Source organism: Rhopalosiphum padi, chromosome 2 (genome assembly GCF_020882245.1).
Source record: "Rhopalosiphum padi isolate XX-2018 chromosome 2, ASM2088224v1, whole genome shotgun sequence".
NCBI classification, from domain to species: Eukaryota; Metazoa; Arthropoda; class Insecta; order Hemiptera; family Aphididae; genus Rhopalosiphum; species Rhopalosiphum padi.
The window spans coordinates 49,904,878-49,919,878 of NC_083598.1; the positions used below are offsets into that span (position 1 = coordinate 49,904,878).

A 15,001-nucleotide genomic window follows, 5' to 3' on the forward strand; every position below is an offset into this window, starting at 1 on the left:
CTAAGCGTTGATAAGTCGTGATGCTGTCGTGACAAAGAAATAAAAATGACGAAATTTTTTCAGTAATATTTTGGTAACTGGTGGAATTCGTTTAATATGTTAATTGATTAAGTGCTCTAAAATCTATTAGGTACTGTTCGAAATTCATCTTTACAAGATGAATCTGATTTTTTTTACCAAAAGTATTGGCGCATTAAAAGGTGACGTTGATCGTTCACTCCTCGTATATAATTTTGTTCCATTTTAACTAATTGTTAAATCAATCTATTTTTGTTGAATATGTGGTATTCTACACAGCATTTTATAAATCGGTGGTTGGTTAGCAGTTAACTTATTATTACCTACGTATTCTGCCTAATTAGAATAATATGTCAAATAATCATTTTCTAAGTGAAAAACGTCCGAAAAATGTTCGCTTATTTTTTATATAGAACACCGTTCTTCATCGTTCAAGTGTGATCATTTTTCGTATTAAATTTTTATTTTATTTACGCGATCATTATTATCGTTAATTATTTTTATTTTGTGAAATTTATATTCCACATCATCTTCATATAATATTTTATTCAATTCATCTTCGTAAATGTTTTGTTGTGTTTCCGATATATTTATAAACTTATTAATGTGTTTCCGTTTTTAACTGTATTCATCGGCGATTGTAAACTGCGCCCAAGATACAGGTAAACACAAAATCACCCATGTAAACTGCGCCCGAGTTTTTATCAAGTGTAAAAAGGTGACATGTAAACTGCGCCCGGGTAAAATTACAGGTAAAATATTTAATTCGTCACAAATTTATAATATGAATAATAAAAAATGAGATATAATTAAAAAAATTAAAATAATTTTAAATATTACAAATAATAGGTAACGCCATATTGTTATAACATATTAGGAATTAAAAATATATATAGTTTTAAAAAAATAAAATAATTATTAATATTACAAATAATTACGTCATATTTTATAACATATTAGTTGGAATTAAAAATGAAATATAATTTAAAAAATTAAAATAATTATAAATATTACAAACAATAACATATGGTGGATACATATTTATCAATTGAAATTTGATTACTATTATATTTATTGATTAATTTTTCTAAATTTTCACGTTTTTTTTTGGTTTTAGAGTTTTGGAATTTAAACGGTTCATTTATACTATTTAATTTAATATATACTTCTAATTGAATTTCTTTTAATTTTTCTATAAAAATGAAAATATTTGGATGAGTTGTATAAAAGCTGGAATTAAAGTGAGAATGAAAAGACTCGCATGCATTTGTGGTTAAAGTTGGCTCTGCTGATGCTTGAGCCCATACTTCAGGTGGATACTGAGCTTCTTCACTTATATATATGTCTACCAAATAATCCGCAAATCGTGTCACTCTTTCGTCATCAGGCTTTGATTTCATTAAATAATTTACAAAATACTCAGATACACTTCCTGGACTTAGAAATGGTAAACCGTAACATTGAACTAACCATCTTCTAATATCACTATTTTTATCTTTATAGTCATTACTTAAACCATTTTGTTGGATACTTCTATTCCAAGACTGTGCTAAATGAAAGCGACATCCGTGTATCTTTATCTGAGGCCAAACTGTTTTACATGCAAAATGAATAGCTTTTTCGAAATCTATTACAATATCAGATGGTGATATAATAATATTATTTTGGAAACTATATTCAAAAATAGATTTTAAACAATTAGTATATGATATTGTACTTTTATCGGAGAGTAAACATATGGCGAGTGGTATGTAATAGCCGTTGATAAAACCATGTATTGTGAACATGTGTGTGAAGTATTTAGGGCAGTATGAAAATGTACCATACATGTACAACCATTTTGATAGTGCAAGAGCTTTTAAATTAGAAATGCAACTGAAAACAATATATTTCAATTCCTTGTTGTTTATTAATAAAAATAATTCATCTCTATTTGTTTGAACACCGCGTTCGTCAAGAATTAATTGAATTACTGCAATATAGATATTCGATAACGTGTTGGTATTTCTTGACGAAAATAAAATTTCTATAATATACTTGTAAAAGTACACAATCGTCAAACATAAAGCCTTAATAAGTCAAAATTTAATAAGTTTATAAGTCGGGCGCAGTTTACACTATACCTTTTTAACGTAGATAAAATTTCGGGCGCAGTTTACAAAAAAAAAGATCATTTGGGCGCAGTTTACGTATGCCCGTATTCATTATAATATTAGCCCAATTAATACAAGCTTAATTGTGAAAATTTTTAAAATTATCTGTTTTTTATCTAGATAAAAGCGGTTATCTTTAATCTATTATCTTATCTAGATAATTGTTTGGTTATCTTTGTACAACAATGAAAACAATATAATGTCTTATATATCCATATTAGGATCGGTTATTGGTACAGAATCTATACTATAGATACTATTGTTTCCGTTCGCGGCTTTAATGTAATACATATTTTATTAAATTCGCGTTCAATATCGTTTTCTATAGTCAGTGTATTATTCGCGATATCAATCACTGCGTTATTCTGTAAAAGGAAGTGGTGACCTAGAATCCCGTCCTTTATTGTTGGGTACTTTTTATTCACTAGGTACATGAAAATCGGTTTTTAATTCATTTGTATTTAATATAAAATAAATATTATTGTAGTTTTGCTTATAGTTATGGCAGATACTATTTTGTCGTTTATTCCTTTTAAATAGGTATATATTTTTTTTTCTAGAGTTTCACCTGTTAATCTATTTATTTTTTATTAGATTTATATCACTATCGATGCATAAAAGAATCTAATGTATCTATATTTTCTGTATTAAAACTAGCTGATTGAAATTAATAAATTTCTGCCAGTTATTATTACCCTGATAATTATTACCACGATAATATTATTTAACCAACGCTTATCGTTGTTATAATTATTTGCGTTTTGCTCTTTTTTGATATTGTTTTACGCTATTATCAGTTCCGTATTGATGACTGAACTTAGTTACTTAGTAACTTTGTTACTTGATTTATAGTTGTCATACTTAAACGTCTACTCTAATTGCATAGCTACTTCTAAAGTTTGTTGATCTCTCATTCTCACTAAGGTTTGTAAATTCATTTTTAATCCGTTAATATAAATTTCTAAAGCCTGAGCTTTCGATGACCGCCTAAGAACTTTTGCTTCTTCTGCAGTACTGTTCGTTAAATTTGAGTTACATAATAAATTATATAGTATTATTTTTCTGTGCGACTATTATAAGATAATACGACCTTGTCGTGTATACTCGCAGGCTTTTGCTGTATTTAATCCAATTTCTACTTATTCCCCTGCGGACTTATTTGTATTTAATTCTGTTTGAATCCCGGTATTCTTAGCTTCGCTGTTATTTATTTCCTCCAACGAATTATCGCTAAATTCGACAGTTTTATTAGTTTATTCCGTATCTCTATTCATAAATTTATTTCTATAACATACTCGTTGATTCACAAATACCATAAAGGCCATTGTCTCTAACATTCACAATTATTTTTATTCAACACTAAATTACTTGTTTCAGAGTAAAAAAAATTCTCAATTATTTATTCAACACAAAATAGGACTCTCTACCTAATAAAAATTCACAATTATTTTTTAACACAATAATTAATATAGACTTCACTGTCTTTAATAAATTCACAAAATTTAATGTCTTACTACTCTGCCTTCTTAATAACTCAATAATAATAACTTAATTTCCCTCAATAAAATTCTCAATTGCTATATATGTTACGGCAAAGTAGGAAATCCTGTCATTGTATAACAATGCTCGAGCACTGTGCAGAATACCCGAACATTTTGGTCAATGTAATAATGATCATTTTAATATTCAAATTGTTCATACATTGGCCAGGCATTGTACGAAATTATCCGTGTAAAGTTTACTTTTCCCGGATTCAAGGGGGCAAAGTAAATTAAATATAGTGCGCTGCACACATTTATATCAAATAGCATTTATACGTAACAATAACACTAGAAAACTTACTATACTTAGATATTTTATTCGAACGTGACACTCGTAAGTGATAATATGAACCGATCCGTAATCTTAACGATAAAGTTATCGTAGTTTATTGCGCTAACACTATTGCTATTCACGATATGCAAAGACTATCCAGGCTAATGAAGTACCACCAGTACGAATTTCTTTAAGAGAAGTGGCAAGAAAACTTCTAAATTTGGGTGGTTAAGAGTATAATAGGTATACTTATTGAAATATATTATGTAAGACCAACTGGTGTAAATTGTAAAAAATCTGGTCGACTTTGCAACTCAAAATGCCACAATAGTGGTGTATGTGGTAATAAATAAAGTAAAATAATGCTATCTCTATGTGCTTAACATTATTTTTTTAATAATAGGTAATTAAAATGATTATAATTTAGTAATAAAAATTATTCATTTTAATCATGCCAAACCACTTTTAAATAATAGAATTAACTCTTCAGTTGTATATACCTAACTGGATACCTAATAGATTTAAAAAACTAATATTTGAAGCGTCTAATTCAGGTTTTTTTTATGATTATACCCAGTAATATTTTTTATTTAATTTTTAAAACATTCAATATTTTACCTACAGTGCCGTCTATTGGGCACTGTATACAATTCCCAGACAATGTTAACTTATTCCGACTTTGCCCTTGAAAACCGGGCATTATGCACAATGCCCGACTTCCTACTTTGCCAGTAACATAATATATGTATTTCTCTGATAATTCAATTCCTTTTAATCCCAATAAAATAAAAATCAACATGTATCTACTTTAATTTTTATTTATTCTCAACAAAATTATTTATTCCGTGTTTTTCAACATAAATATCCACTTTTACTTTTATTTATTCCCAGTAAAATATTTATTCCACGCGTATTATTTCCAACGTATTACTTTTGTACAATTTTTTTTTCAATTATCAACAAAATATTTTTTCTTTTTATTCACTTTTTTTTTATAAAATAACTTCTATATTTTATTTTAATTCTCAGTGAAAATATTAATACGAGTATGTATATTCTTTTTTTCAATGTATTTTTTATGTACTTCCCAAAATTTCTGTGCGATATTTCGAGGATAAATGGTCATGCAACTTGGGTGGTACTATTAAATAAATTAAGTAGTAATTATCATCAACAATAGCTTATGATTATAATTGTATCTATTATAATTTATAATATATTTATAGTATTAAAGATATATAAAATGCAATCACAATTCGTATTCATATGAATATATTATTATTATTTAATAGTATATAATATAAGAACATAAAACGTAGTTTTTAATAATTTAGTGTTGGCTATACTGAAGACCCTGAGTGAGAAGGACCACTCATTCAGTATAGTGGCTAGTCTAGTCAACGACGCTCTAGACGTAGGAACTATTAAGTTTGTTAATTGTTATTTTGTTATGGGCATAGGTATATGACTCATTAAAAGTGTGTTCCTAATATTTTTAATTAAGTGTATTATTTTAAAAATGTTTATTATCCTGACCTAGTAATAATAATTAGTTAACATTAGTAAATCGTCATATCATATTATTATGTACATGAAAAATAATTATAGTTAATTGAGTTTCATAAATTAAATTTATGAACTATAAAAAGTATGGGGAATGATTGATCTTCCAAATACGGCCTTAGTTATTTCCGATAATTTTGTTGATCTTACGTATAGACTATAGATGATAATCAACAAAAATTAACAATAACAATTCTATAATAATAAATAATTGTGTTATCTGTATTACCTAAATTACGTATTAAAGTGTAATGCGTTTTGTTTACAATATTAAATGTATTTTATCAGTCAATCACACAGATGGTAGATCGTCGTTTTCAATTATATCTTGTTGATTTTCTTCAACTGGTTTGTCTGCTGCCCATGGTTGAATTTCCGCAGAAGCGAAAATAGCATAGGACGTTGCCAACGCTAAACATACTACTGCCAAAAACATATCAGATCCGGCATCGTCTAGTATCTATACAAAAATACAATTACGATAGTTAACTTCGTTCGATAATATTAAGAGCATTTAAATATTTTTATTCTATTACCCTAGAATTGATTATTGTTTGTAGAATTGGTTTCAAAAAAAAATTGGAAATGAAAAACATGCTCAACAGTAGACTAAAAAGTAAGCTAGCATAGATTGGCGCGATATCCAAATGGTTTAAGTAAAACCCTATAAAAAAAAAAAAAACCACATAATTTGGATTTATAATATATATATATATATTGGATATTAATATACTTACCGAACGAATTATAAAGAAGGTCTACTACTATAAGCACAAAATGTAAAATTTTATTGGTTTTTAAAGAGTTGCCAATAATGGATTCTAGAAAGAAATATATGCTCATTAAAACAAAATATAAGCAAGTCCAAAACTTTCTGATGTTGGTGGTGGAAGTGGATATAATAATCTCTGGAAATAATTCGGCCAGGACGACGACGAGAAGCAATATAATGAAAGTGTAGTTTCTCATATGTGATTCAGTAATTACCTGTGTAGTTAAAATAAAGTGCTCAATATTGATTTAGTCATAAATAGATAACTATAGATACTTTAAACGCATTCAATAAGAGACCACATACGTTAGCGTAGAAATCACCATCTGCTTTACTATAAACTATTTGAGCGTCACACACGTATAATAGAGCAATCACGAGGACGGGCTTAGAAGTATACAACGATTTCCACGGTATGTCCGAAACGATTGAACGGATTAACGAAAAACCGGACGTTTCAAAAGAATATCGCCGGCTGTTCGAACCTCCAAACAAAACGATATCCAAGTTCGGGCTCCGAAATCGGTTACCATTGACCACGTAGAACCACAGAACGTACCACGCCAACCCCATCAGTCCTATTCAAGCAGTTTATACCATATGCGATTATTAGTTCGGTGGTCAAAGTGCGTCGTGCATCGTCACTTTTAAAATAATACGTAAGTTACCCATCGATAGACTTAAAGTATAAGATGAATATATGTGTTGTAGATCGATAATGCTGTATTGAAAATATCCGCCTTTGTGTAGCACATCGTGCAGTACTACTGGAACGTGACGTATAATCTGCTTATCCAGCGGCACCCAATACGTCCAAACCCTTTCAATCACTGTTCTTATCGCGGCCTAGGGCATTGATACAGTATGCTGTCATTATATACGTAAGCTATGAGACCACACTTTTCGTCTTATTTTTACCAATGCCATTCCCATAAAGAATTGTAAGACGAAATGCGCGTGATCGTTTACATAACATACACTCGTGGCTGCGATTAAATAACCAATCGACGAAATGGTGACAGAAATCCCATAAATACTGAAAACACCATTATAAAACTAAATTGCATTATAATAATATATTTTTAGGAGAGGTTTGGCTAGGATTTATATGTTTGTTGGAATATGGTTGTGCGACATAATAAAAAACCCGTAATACAGTGACTATATTAAAATTAACTATTATTGTTAGGTATGTATTTTTATTTTGCATATTTTCGTACCAACTATATATAGTACCTATATTGGAAGTCAGGGAAACCGTCAATTTTATTTTGAACATTTAAAATAAATTTATTGCACTCGAATTAAATACTTTATTGCGTATCTCGTGGCTTATACATGTACTAGCAAATTTTATCAAATTTAAATTTACATGATATATTCATATTATAAATCCTAGCCGTATGAATCTATTAAATATATATCGGTCGATTACTTGTGAGCTGGATAAACAGTAGTCAAGACACCGGCAGGTATGAAACTGGTTAAATACCCATAGCCGAAGTAACTTAAGTAATCAAAACTGGCAGGGTCAACCTGTAATTACATAACATATAACATTATTTAAATTTGAATAAATGTAAAATATGCATCATCAAATCATTTTTGAAACGTCCAGCACCATATCTGCACTAAATAAAAATAAATTTAAAAAAATTATTTGGTTTGATAGACACTAACTTTTTTTTTATCTACCAAAAAGTTGAAATACTCATAGTATATACTAAATTGAGCGTGCACAATTGTTAAACCTATAAAAAAAAACATAATTTAGTTATATACACATATTATATACATATATTTTACATTATACATTTTCGTATAACAAATTTAATTCAACAAAGACCACTAAAGATACCCAATAAATTACAATTATTGATCAATGAGAACTCAGCTATAATAAATACAAGATAATTATAGGCATAATTTACCTTGTAAAAATCTAATTATTATCAGGTTTTATTATTAGAATACTAAATATATAAAATATGAACTTAAAAATTTTGGTTATAAAACATAATGTATATATTTTGTAGGATTTTGCTAATTTGCCTTTTTTTATATAGAATGTTGACACATTTTCACCTAAACTGAAATATTAATTTTGAATACGAATATATTATGAATCGTTGAAAATATCTAAGAATTACCAGAATGTCTAAAGCTGATGAACAAGAAGCCATATTTTATTAAATATTAAATTTGATATTTGAGGTAAATTCTTATCGAAAAATATATGTTTTACCTATAAACGTGAGCAAAACTATTTATTTTGATTTACCAAAGAGTCGAAATACTCATAATATATATTAAATTGACACGGCACAATTATTAAGCCTATAAAAAAAAAATCACATATTATTTACAAATATTTTACATTATACATTTTTGTCTGACAAGTTTAATTCAAATAGAGCACCAGATTGATACCCAATAAATTACAAATATTTATCAATGAAAAATCAGCTATAATAAATACAAGATAATTAAAGATATAATTTGTCTTTTTCATATAGAATGTTGAGACATTTTCACCGAAACTGAAATATAAAAATGTTGAATGTCTACAGCTAATAAACATGAAGCTATATTTTATAAAATATTAAATTTGACATGTTGGATAAATTCTTATTAAAAAAATACTACAATTTACCTATATACGCGAGCAAAATTATTGCATATTCTCTGTTCCAATATGTAGTTTTCAAACGGATAAATCTGTTGATGAGTCTGTACGATGATTGTTGAGATTGAGGAGAAGAATTAGTGTCGTTTTCCCATTGATTCATATTCCACTCTTTGCAATAACGGCTTGTTGATGGATTCAGCTGTACAATTTTTTAATAGTAAATATATTCAAATTTGTTATAATAGTCTATAGAGAACTGACTTTGTAATTGTAACACCTTTTTTTTTTTTTTTAATTTTACTATTTAAAATATAATTTGTTTCATTATAAACTCATATGGATATTTATTATCGTAATTATTTATATTATTAAATTAATTAATATTACTATTGAGTATTTTATGTAAATTAATGTTGTCTACTCTAACAGTATTTTATGAATTCGTAACACATCTGGTAGTGTAGATTAGAGAATTCACAGCTGCAGCAGTAAGTGGTTACTGTTACGACTACGATACAATATATCAATAAATATTTTTTACATGTGATGTGAACTGTACTTTTGATGGAATAACTTTTTGACAAATAATAGTATCCAGACAGTATTTTCGCGATGATAATAATGTTTTATATATTTCAAATTGTCATTGCAATACTATTGTTACGAATTAATAACATACTAAATAATATATTATTGTATACAAATTAACTGTTTAGATAATATTATATTAGTTGGTATAATAATCCATATTTTTATTATAATATCAGTAATAAGTTTTAAATTACATTTTTTTTTAATATTTCTTATTAAAAATAACTCCAATGTTAGGACGATTAAATTATAAAATTAAATATTACTGCGGATAATTGGTGCTCTAGCTACAATACTTATTTTTGAATTCATCGTGTGTTATGCAGTTTAGTATATACTTAAATTATTACATTTTCGTAGGAAATGATATATTTTCAACAAAATGCTTAAATTATAAATAAATAGGTAAATAATTTCAATAAACATAATAACTGCAATACTGTATTGTCTGTATTTATAAGTTATAACAACACAATATTAATAATTTGTATTTTTGTGATTGTTCAGATATTAGTCATGTTTTAATAGTACGAGTATGTTGGCTGATAGAAATGATCAGTTAAATCATAACGCTGTGCTGGCTAATTAGAATGACACGTCATGTTATTATAATAATATTTAAACATTATGTTTATTTTACTAGTATAATGTATACTGTACGCGTGATTTATATTATTTTTATACTTCAGTTATAAACCTACTTGTCTGTTAATTGTTTTTATTCTAAGTACACTTTGTTTAATAGTTCTGTTTTATGAAAATAGATTTTAAATTTAAATGTTAATTTTTAGTGAATATTTTTTTTAAGAATACCTATTTTGCGTCATTGTGTTTGAGTGTTCTTGCGTGTTAGCATTTTATAATATTATCCAAGTCAGCTATCGTTGGTATTTAAGAAAGACAAACAAGACATTAGATATAGGTGCAACGAATGGATATTGATACGCGAATAATATGTTTCTTTTCTATTACACAGTTATTAAAGTAAAGGTGGTAATGTAATACAGGTAAGTTTGATTTATCAGTGGAATATTAGAAATAATTTTAGTTAAAACTACTCACTTTAATAGTATAGATAGTATTATTATATTTATATTTTATTTAGGTATATGCACGAATTAATTATATTTATTTTCAGGTATTATGTTTATTTTTACAATATGTACAGTGTTGAATTCAGTAGACAAAAATTTATATCATTTTAATTGTGGAGTAAGGTTTTTTATTTATAAATTTGAATTACAGAGTCAGATCGGACAACAATGATTACCGTTTTTCGGATCATCGTTAATATTATATACGTCTTGAATTCAGCACTGCCAATGAGGGTAATGGGAGATTTTTGGGCACATAAGAAATTAAATTAAAATGTTATTGAATCAAAAATATATCATAACAATTATAATTTTAGCTTAAAATATGCATAACACTATAAATCGTGACAGTTTCACTTATTACAGCTGTCCGGCAGTTCACCCATTATCCTCTGTGTGGATTAGGCCTAAAGTTTATATACTCGGGGAAACCACATTAAAAAAAAAACGCGCCACATGCAATACCTCATACAACATTAAGGTTGATCTAATATCGACTTGCATAATGTGTTAAGGTGGTGAGGAAACTTGCAATGCATTATTGTAATTTGTAATATAAAATAATATATACTGGATGCATAAGTACTGCGTAGTACTCAAATATATTACGCACTTCAATATATTGTTGTCAGATGTAAATAAATAAAAATTCTCTTAAAATACAAATAAATATTAAGTACAATTTTTTTAATTAATGAAATGTACCATCTTAAATCAAACATTATTAACATATATAACATAATTTGTATTTTTTTTTTATATTTCTTATTAAAATTACTCTAATATTTTTAAATTATCTTTAAAATATAATTCAAATTAATGCATTACAAAATTATAACAACAGTAAGTAACGTAATACTCTCAATAAATTATGGTATTAAAGTCGAATCATTCAATTTATTACATTACAACTAATTATTATTATTATTATTATTGTAATAATAAAATACTATAGGTTGTTGTAATATATTATAATAAAAATAAAAATAAAACTTTTGTGTATAATATTATATAGTATCATATAGTAGAAAATATAACGAGCATATACACATACATTTCTATATAATATTTTTTATATCCACGTTCCATGTCTCGACAACCACCTATATAATTAAATTTAGCACACATGGAAAGCCATAAACGAGATTTTGCAACTGATTTTTACATTTTAAGTGTTAAATTTTTATTATTTTTAATATATGATTCTTTATCATATGCGTGAAATTATATGGTAGTGATCATTTTTAAGTAGTTTCTATTAATTTTTTGTCCAAAATCAATTTGGACTAAAATACTAAATGCCTTGATTTGTTATTTATTTAATTTATCGATATTGTGATTAGAAAAAACCAAAGCTTCAAAATTAAGTCGTTTAACATGAAATATGTAACATGATAAATAGTTAAAATATGCTCTTAACACTGTGTGTCTGTGTCTCACGATTTTCCGTTCAGGAACGACTCAAGGGCAGTTCAAGCAATGAATTCAAGACGTGTGCATTTCAATAGAATGACTGTCACATCGTTTTGACGACAACGGTTATTAATTGGTCTAAACCCGTACGACAGATCATCAATGCTCATGTTCAGTCTTTGCTCGCTGTAACACTATAATACACAGGTGGTGGTCGATTGGTCGGCAGTTGTCTCATATGCATGTTCATCTAAAACGGACAGTAGGCGTAAATGTCCATATGAAAAATATAGAAATTCCATTCTATTTTAGATTAGTAAACGTAAACCTTATCGTTTTGTGGCTTCTTCGCTTGTTATCAATTTCAAAGGTAACTTGTGGGCATAAAATTCCAATATTCACAATTTATTGTATAATATTTATTATGATGATGTAACACAACCTAGTTACTTGAACAGAAACTATCGAACTATTCTCTAATTAGAGTAAAACTGATAAATTATGTTTATCAAAGTTATTTGTACAAGTTATTTATACAAAAAATGTATTCTGTGTTAAAATAATAATAATAAGAAATAATGTATTTGAAAACAAAATACTGTAGTTTATTAGTGAGAGCTTAACGAAAATAAAGTTAAATACAATGCATGGCAATCGACCGAGTTCTTGCAATGTCTTCACGACCGTTTTTCGTAAATTCAAATTCGAGGCAACCTATACATATCATGCGCATAATCATAATATCATCATTCTGAATTCACAATGTACACTACAAACGATAATAAAACCTTTTTTAAACATTAATTTTACAAAGAAATTTCTGTTCACAGAACCTAATAAATTATTTAAATTATGTCCTCCATAATTAGGTACATAGATAATTTATTATAATACGTATTACAATGGATCATCGAAGGCAGTTATATCCAAATACTTATTAGACATTTCGTCTAGTAATCGTTCTAGTTAATAGTATCAATTGAATATTATTGTCAACTGTGAAGTCATATGATAATATAATACGAATCAGATTCAATAATCTTCTGTTGTAGACAACAAAAGCTATGTAGATAAAGTATAAAATAGGAAAATAACTTATATAATTATTTATATGTTAATAAAGTATGATTTCCATACTTCATACTTGCATTATTAATATAGCCCATAAGAGCGAATGTGGTAATATAAAACAGTAGTTTTTAGTGTTTTTACTTGTCGTTATATTAGAAAATGCCAAACGTTAAAAATTTTAAAAATGTCACACGGCACTTCAAGTATGCAATATCGATGCGCTTGTGCGGTATTATCACAAAGATACCAATAATCAATATATTACTATAATAAATAATAATAAAATAATATATTATATTATGAATGTTGACTAAAATTGGTCGGACTTTGTTACGCTGTAGAGCTCTTTCTGGCAGTTGGCTCGACAACTCACACGGTACAACGGTTGAAAGTTGAAAGTTTAAACCAATATGATTTTTATAATATAATAATGAATAGAATAAATTTAATAGAAGTTTAGAATTTATGTAAATAATACTATTGTATTTCTTATATTATATGAGCGACCGGCAAGACGTCTCCTAACTTGTACGCGCCTTAAATTTATAATAATATTAATAATGAAATAACAATGATACAATACTAATAATAAAATAATAGAACCTTATCAATTGTCCACGAATTCTTTGATATGGTGTCGGCGGCGGCAGCTCGTTTGCGGTTAACGGCTGTTGACAGTCCAGACGGCTAGGTGGCAGCAACCAATAACCTATATGGTCCTATATGGTATAGATATAAATGAATCGGTGCCGGCACCTCGAACAGACGGAAATTGATATTTGTCGTATATGTGTGTCGTGTGTGTGTGTGTGTGTGTGTGTGTTTTGCACACGCGCCGACAGCGAATTATAATATTTTGATATTAATAATTATAAAGGGTACAATTAAAAGTCACGATGACGACGCCGGACGATGGCACGATGTACCGTCGACTAAGCGTATTAAAACTAAGACGTGGTGTAAACGAACCACCGGAACATTACGCGATATAAACGATATTTCAATTTGAGCGTTATTAGTGGCATTCAAAAGTATAATATAATATTATAAAAGACGGAGAATATAACTGTATTATCGTCAAAGGTCACCAGACAGACATGACGCCCTATGCGCATACGCTGACGATGACGAACTGGTTGTGAACGACGACGATAAGCGGGCGCGGTGGTGATAAAAGTCGCAGTGATGGAAGGGAGTCGAATAGTTGCACATATAGCCTTTGGTCCGTTGGGCGCATGCGCGTACCGGTTCGGACCGTAAAGAGACGGCAGTATCTTTACAGTAAATTGGTGACCAATTTAAAAATGACCGTACTTATATCAATCCAACGTTTATTATACCCTATATATACAGATATTAGCGAACTTTTCTTTACACGGTCGCAAAATGAAACATTTTGATTAGATTTGATTTTCCCTACAAGTCGGTTATATCAATGACCTATATTTGAATTAGTTCTCTGGCACATTTTTTTTTTTTTTTTAGGATTTGGCTTAACTCATACGTCCGTTATCAGATGTCCTGGATTAATTATTTTATTACATTTAGAAGTTTGCAAAAATGTAAGTTGCCTTCTTGTAAACAAAATAATTTGTTTCTAAACACGATATCGTTGTCTTTTAATACCTGCATATAATCTTATATTATACATTGATCTAAGTTTTGGTGATATTAATTTAACACATACTATATATACACATACCAACATACACAACATAATGGACGAAGTGTGAAGTACCTACCTACCTATTTCGTTGATTGGACAATGGCTTAATATTGGACGTTTCCGACCATCAATCATCATATATTGTCTAAACACACATAAAGCTTTAATAATCATGCATAAAATATATTATTAATGTGCTACTAGATACATTTTTTT

At 28.0% G+C, this 15,001-nt stretch overlaps 1 protein-coding gene across 1 annotated transcript; it reads right to left on the bottom strand.

Annotated features, from left to right (window-relative positions):
- Positions 1-5,742: 5,742 nt before the first annotated feature.
- On the bottom strand, positions 5,743-14,274 carry LOC132922263 (probable vesicular glutamate transporter eat-4). Its single transcript, XM_060985682.1, has 10 exons — positions 13,723-14,274; positions 8,975-9,149; positions 8,002-8,072; positions 7,757-7,857; positions 7,240-7,357; positions 6,990-7,167; positions 6,628-6,899; positions 6,287-6,536; positions 6,086-6,213; positions 5,743-6,009 (listed from the first exon to the last, which is right to left on the bottom strand). The coding sequence occupies exons 2-10, from the start codon at positions 9,108-9,110 to the stop codon at positions 5,842-5,844; spliced, it is 1,422 nt and encodes a 473-aa protein (XP_060841665.1). The 5' UTR covers positions 9,111-9,149; positions 13,723-14,274; the 3' UTR covers positions 5,743-5,841.
- Positions 14,275-15,001: the final 727 nt, after the last annotated feature.